At 45.1% G+C, this 7,032-nt stretch overlaps 1 protein-coding gene across 3 annotated transcripts in view; it reads right to left on the minus strand.

Moving 5' to 3' along the window:
• Positions 1-4,060, minus strand: part of CDH13 (cadherin 13) — a 508,761-nt gene extending 504,701 nt beyond the window's left edge. For 2 of the 3 annotated variants that reach the window (XM_074582825.1, XM_074582823.1), the window contains exon 1: positions 1,621-2,475. In XM_074582825.1, coding sequence (XP_074438926.1) covers positions 1,621-1,665 — 45 coding nt within the window. In that variant the 5' untranslated portion in view covers positions 1,666-2,475. Of the gene's footprint in view, positions 1-1,620; positions 2,476-3,974 lie in introns of those variants that run through there. The other variant, XM_074582826.1, reaches the window with a different exon arrangement.
• Positions 4,061-7,032: the final 2,972 nt, after the last annotated feature.

A 7,032-nucleotide genomic window follows, 5' to 3' on the forward strand; every position in this document is an offset into this window, starting at 1 on the left:
ACTTTGACAACTTCTCCTCCCCAGGAGCCCTGTAGGCATCTGCAGCCCACCAGAGAGCCATTCAGCCCTTCCCAGGAGCAGCAGCTTGCCCACTCGCTGCAGCCAGTCTCAGCAGAGCTGGGGAGCAGCTGCCCACTGGCCAACCCTCCCACAGAGTCCACAGAGCCTCAGCCCCAGCTGTTAGGGAGGTCCTGCAAGAAACTCTGGGTATATACCCAGCACATGCTGCTCTGGCCCCTCAAACTCATTCTTCACTAGTGCATTCAGAGACTGTACCTATGGCCCAAAGCAGCTGCTTTCATTTGTTACACTCCCTGTGTAATTGTTATCCTGAACCCACCCAAATGCCTATGTGCTTGCTCACATGAGTCCCCAGTCACCAAGTCTCCTACTGTCCCATAACTTCAGCCACCCACACTAATGCTTTTACTCCTTATGAGGGTAAGCCAGGACCAAAATATCCTAGCCTTGATCCACAGCATATATGCATTCAGTTCACCCTACTGCTTCCTACTTACACACTCTTGATGTACCTCCTCTCAGCAATAAAGCTCTCCCTACAGCAATCCCTCACCGTTTTTCTCATCATCATGCTATTTTGGAAAAATCAGACTAAATGCCTGCTGGAGATTGCAGTTACACAAACACAAGTGCACAGACTCAGTGTCCCAAGCACTAGTTTGACGCTCCAAAACCTACCACCCCCCTAAGGGTTAACAAAACCACTCGATCGCCAGTCAAAAAGGAATTAACTTTTCTCTCTACTCAGCGCACAGGATGCCACTGTCACTAAATGCAAGAGTTTACAGAGCTCCAAAGACAAAAGAAGGAAGGATGCATTTAAGCTGGACAACAACAAAGGATTTTCAAACATCCCCAGAGCTTCCAAAAAGTGAGCCCTGTAACAGCAGCAAGAGGAAAAGAGAGCAACCAGAAGGTACCGAGAAGTCGAAGCCCAGCAAGTCCCTTTGCTTTGACAGACAGCAGCAGCAGCAGCGCTTTAGCAGCTCCGTGTTTTTAAGGCTGGGTGTTTTTTCCTCTGCTTTCTGGCAGAGGGGGATCTATTACGTTTAATAAGAGAAAGGCTACAAAGCAAGTCACTAACAGAGTATTACACATCTATCAAGAGAGTACAGGGAAGGGAACCTTCTGCAAGGTCTGGTTTTATTTTTCCTCCATATTCCCCCTCCTCTTTTTTTTTTTTTTTTAAAAAAAGGCAATAAATAATGTGAGCTGCCTATAACAGCCTATAACCTTACTACCCGGCAAAAGCCACAGAGGAAAGAGGCAAATCAAAGTTGCAGCATTTGATATGACAGAAAATATTGCTGCTGCAGCTGCTACCGAGACACTTGAAAGATTCTCCCCACCACCCTCCCTGAAGGGAAACAAAAAAATGCTATATATCACACAGCAAATTTGTTGTAATTGTAAATCAAGGAACTACGAGATTCTACATTCCTAGCAACTGGCTTATAGCAGAGATCTTGCATCTTTCAACAGTAATTCAATCAATGTATAATTACTCAGAAATCAGACCTGAATTACAAATACTTTCAAATCCAAATGCACAAGAGAAGGAAGATGAAAGAAAGCAAGGAAAACACACACATTTCTTACCTGGGACAGCAGAAAGGACAGAGCAAGTTGAGTTTTGTGCTGCATTTTGCCAGACTAGAAGGTACCGGAGGCTTTTTCATTCATGCACTCGGCTGCACTGAGCATATTTTCACTGTGAAACAGCCTTTGAGAAGAGACTCTGCCTTGAGAGCCAGCCAACTTCCCAAATAGATCAGCAGCATCATCACTAAAGCATTGGATAGAGTCTGATGACCAGAACCAATGGCTTTACAAGGATGATTTCTTCACAAAGCATCCCCATTTTGCATCACACATATTGGGCAAGCACCTCTCACAAACATAGCACCTTTAGAAAGCATTTTGCTTTGGTTATTTGTGTGTTTAGTTTCAGTCTAACAAATCATGCTTTACAGATCTCAATAGTATTTTCCCTTTTAGAGAATGGAATTGCACAGAGAGAAATAAGAGCAACTCTGAGCACTGCTGCAAAGAGATTCCCTTTATTAAAATGTTAATAAGGTATGCTTTATTTTCAATAAATCAAAAAAATTACCACTGCAGCTTTAGTTACTTCCAAACCTTAGAAGAAGAACACAGTGAAATTTTTCAGCACAGCAGAAATACAGATTATGTTTTGTGTTTTCCCCTCAATCTCACAAATCACAATGAAGACAGATCAATTCTAGCCTGCAGAAAAAATCCATCATAAGGCAATAGATTTTATTAACTGCTCAGGTAATGGCAGAACTGGCTTTTGATTCAATGAACTTGAATCTAGGACAAAGTTTCAAAGGTGCATGCCCTTCAATTACAAAAACTTTTCCTGTGTGGAAGAGGGGACCCCTGATGTTTCAAGAATCTGCTTTCTCTGGATTGGTTATGTTGCAACCCAGCAACTAATACCAGGCAGATGGACCAAAGATTACGAATGAATTCCTCTGTGTGCATTTCCAGCTCCACCTCTCTTGCCACTCCCCATTATCACAACGGTCCAGTCCTTTTTTGACTTGTCTTCTCGCAATCACCAGGGTTATTTAGCAGTACCCTTCCCCCATTTTCAGTAGGGTCAAAATGTCTCCTCAGCTCTCATGATTGATCCTTTTCCCTTGCTTGCTCATGCAGAAGAGCAAGCTGCCACCACTTTCTGCTCTGCCCCACCACAGGTGGCTGCTGCAGCAGTGGGAAGGAGCAGAGACATGAGAAGGGGAAGGCAGGTAGGCAGATAGAGATATACATTCAAAGGAGCTGCCAACCACTTTGAGCTCTTCAGCATTTGCAGGAGCTTCCTGCTGTGAATAACGTTGGGTGATAGCTTCCTCAACCACTCCTAGTCTACTGCTCACATCTTCCTTCACTCACAGACCAGACCAAAACTGAAGGAAAACACTGTCCTTCAACTCTAAGGCCTCACATGCAGTAACAACTTTCCTCCAGAACCTTAATCACACATAAGTATAAATTAATACTGCAGGTGGATCAGAATTCAAAGCAAACCCCAGAATTCAAAGCAGAAACTACCAGTAGCAATAATTACAATGCTTTATGTAACAGCATAAGGTTCACCACTTATACATAAAAAAGGTAGGTTGCTTTATTTATTTTTTTTTTTTAAAGCAAGAAACCAGCTAAGCAGGGTAACTTAGAGCTCTTTATGATTAAAAATAAGTGAGTGACCATCTCCCATTGGTCCTTCAGGGTCCCAGGTTTCCATCACATCTAAATCCCAGCCTCAAGAGAGGCACCTCAGAGGTTTATAAACAAGGCTGTGGGGTTTTCATGGGGCATAACCTGTAATTGACAGCACCTGTAGTACCACAGTACACTCAGCCTTTGTATGGGAGCACTAGGCTTTAGACATTCTTGTAAGCCCCACAAACAGGGGCCAAAGAGCTGAGCGAGTTACCAGACCAACCAGAAGTAGGTGGTGTCCGAGAGAAACAAAGGCATATCTGCATCCTGTTTCACAGGAAAGGGACTCATTTAAATTTAAAAAAAAAAAAAAAATCATCAAGTCACAAGGTAGATGATTCACTCCAAGATCATGCTTGCAGTAACGTGATATTTGAGCCAATACGAGCAGTTAGTTTCTGTACGAGACACAGCATAGCCAAGGGGGTAGAGAAGGGAACAAGGAGCTTAAGACTTCCCCTACACTCCCACAGCCACAAAGAGCAGGGCTAGACCTGCTGCCATGGCCTCCCCCCTCACCACAGGGGGGCCAGCCATCACTGCAGGGGCCTCCCTCCCTCCCTGATAGGCCCCACTCAGGCCTCCAGCCCTTCACAGCCAAAGGGAGCCACATACCACAGCCCTTTGCCTCCAGAGACAGCAACTACCCTCTACTAACAATAAAAAAGAGTATTATTTAAAAAAACCCACCCTAATTCACTAACCTTTTACTTCCAGTCCTACACAACCTGTTTCTCCTGTTGCAACCATCCGTCTTGCTTTGTCCCCCTGCTCACAGCTGCACCTATTTGTGCCCTGGAAGGGTGATTAACCACTCCTGGACGGGTAATTAACAGCGCCCAGGGGTTAACCCTTCACAGACTGCTGCCAAGCCCAGGCTGGAACACCGGTGTGAGACAGCCATGTCCATCCCCAGCACACAACCCACACAGGGCCCTGGCCACCTTTGGGACATGGTCCTTTTTGGCACTGCTCATCTGAGGTAAAATCTAGCACACAGCAGCCCTGGATGCTGGGGGTGGGGGGGGTTAACTGGGCTTAACTGGGGCCTCCAGCAGCGGGAGGTGGGCAGCTGTTCGACATCAGCCCCTGAGGCCCAGGAGGAGGATTTGGCTCCTTGCAGGTGGGCCCCAGCGGAGCTGTATCTTCTGGGGTCAGGAGCAGAGTCTTCTCTGTTAATTAGGTTATTAATGAAAAGCTAGTAGGTTATTAATTAGAAATTAAGAGTTGGTTCCTCAGTCCTTCTCAGCCTTAGGTGACAGGAGGAGGTTCAAACTCTATAAAACATTTCTGAGGAGCAGGCCAGGAGGCAAGCCTCCAGGTGATGGAGGATGGTTGCTCTCTAATCCTCCCCTTGAAGCAATTGTGCTGCACAAATGAAACATGCAAGTTGTGGGGCAATGGAGTGACAGCAGCAGAAATAAGAGCCTCAGGTTTAGGGCATAGTCAGAGGGGAGGCTCCAGGGTTCAGGCCTTTCCTTCTAGGGCACGATGTGCTTCTCTTACCCGCTGCCTGCTGATGTAAAATGCATAGTAAGCTCAGGCAATGACTGAGAGGGGTTTTGGTTTGTGAGCAAAGAAAGCTCCTGCTCACACCTTTTCTAGATCCAAGCCTATGTTAGCTGCTCTGCAGTCTTTACGTGCAAGATGCCATCATTTTTACTTATAAAATCTTGGGCAGCTTGGCACCTCAGCTCACTCTCTCTCCATGACGTACTCTGGCGTTAGAGGCCAACACTGAGCTGAGGCTAATATGAACAGTATTAATTGCCTGCAACACGTAAGGTGGTGTGAGAGATAGACCCATTAGCAGACGAGGGAGTGACTGTATGCTGCCAGAAATGCCTTCTGACCTTTGGAAGATTTGCCCTGAGTAGTTTGTAAAAGCTGAGGATCAGCTGCTATGAATCTATCAGACCAAGGGAAGTTTAATTTCACATTAAAGTGAGTCACATAAGAAACCTGGATGCAAGAGAGAGGGACTAATTTCCCCTGCCACAGTACTGGCAATGTATATAGTCCTGGCTGCTGCACCACACTGCAGTTTCTGAGTCCTTCAAGCTTGGGAAAAGGTTTTATCACTGGGAAGCAGAGGGGTGTGAGCTTGAGTGGCATGTCTCTAGGACAGAAGGAACAAGAAGAACACATCTCCAACATGGGAGCATAATACAGTCCCAGACGACTCAATCAGCGTCTGCCCCTAAAGGACAGGTATAGTTGAATTTCTTTTAGGGCAGATGGGCCAAGCACATAGTGGAACAGAAATTCAGTCAGCAAACTAATTCAAAGAGTAAATTTAGCTGCAGCATATTTGACATTGCCCTTGTTATTACAAAAAAAAAAACCATGCTGGTTAGGGCTTTCTGAAATCCTTCTGGGTTTGTTCCAAGAATGGCCAGAGAACAAAAGAAAGCGAGCCTGACCTGCTGTGTCCGTCAGATTTGGCACGTCACCCTCCTGCTATGCCTACAGAGCCACCACCACCTCTTTAGGATAAGAAGTTGTAGTAAATATACTTGGCTAGAGCTAGAATCCATAGCAGGAGTGAAATCCCATCTTCCTGCTTGAGGTTCTCCAGCAGGAAGAAATGAAGCAACTGGCTGCAATAATGTTCTATTCTGGAGAATGGAAATTCAGAAGAATGCAATAGAGTTGATTTAGTAAAGAGTTAAGGAATGTGTTTCCAGGCACTGTGGCTTTCTGCTTGGCAGTTCTGCCAAAATGGGTTTGGGTAGGGATTCTCAGTCTTCGTGCAGCTGAATTTTCTTTAAGAAAGATTCACAAAAACACCAAAAGAAGAGTTTTGTAGTTTGAAAGTGAGCCCACAGCTTTTCATTATGTACCCAACCCGGTACCTCCATAATACCTCAAATTCCTACCAGTATTTCTTACACTAGGGACTTATTGGCAACAGAAAGTTTGGCATTAGTGTAGTTTTCTCTAAAACATGTGGGACTGCTGAATACTTTGTCTGCTGTTTCCCTACATCCCAGCCCAAGCTCTACGACAGTAAATGGGTTTTGTTTTCTTACTTGCTAACAGGCAAGTCACAGGGAACTAGAGCAAACTGATACTTCAGTGAAAAGAAATAGGGTGCGTTTCATTGTCAGAAGAGTACAAAAACCGGTTTGTGAGTCAAACAGGATTCCTACATTTTAGAAAAACCCTTAAGAGACCATCACACCCTTTTCTCTCCAAATAATAATAATAACTGTTAATCATGACCACAGCAGCCATTTCTTCAATTCTTAAAGCAAAAAAAAAAACCTATTACTTTTTCATTTGGACCCCTGAGCCCTTTAAGCATAAGCAAAATGCATGTTCAGCTTCTAAGATTGAGCTATTGTAAAACATTCTAGAGTGATAATTTGCAATGCTGTACATCTAATCTTCTAATCCTCGCTTGAACTAGAAGCAAGCTGTTCCTTAGTTCACTCTTCATCTGAACTAAACTGAGGAAGGAGTGAGAAGAGCCTTTGGTATGTGGTGGGTGGGGTGCTCCACAGCACCTGCTTCATGGAAATGAGTTTGTTTCTATCCCCTTCTCCCAGTGGGCCCCTGTGTGGAAGGAGCTCCTGCTCCTCAGCTGACCTCCAGCATCTAACTCTGTTTTCTGGCGTGGTGGCAGGTATTTTCCCGTATCTGTTATGGACTTCTGCCTTTCAGCTAAATTATAGCAATTGAGCTTGCACTGTGAGCTTGCCCCGTGAGCTTGCCCCAGCTGCGAAGCTCCCAAGCACTTTGCTTTGGTGGTAGTGCACA

The sequence above is a fragment of the Larus michahellis genome, chromosome 4 (assembly GCF_964199755.1).
Source record: "Larus michahellis chromosome 4, bLarMic1.1, whole genome shotgun sequence".
Taxonomy (NCBI): Eukaryota; Metazoa; Chordata; class Aves; order Charadriiformes; family Laridae; genus Larus; species Larus michahellis.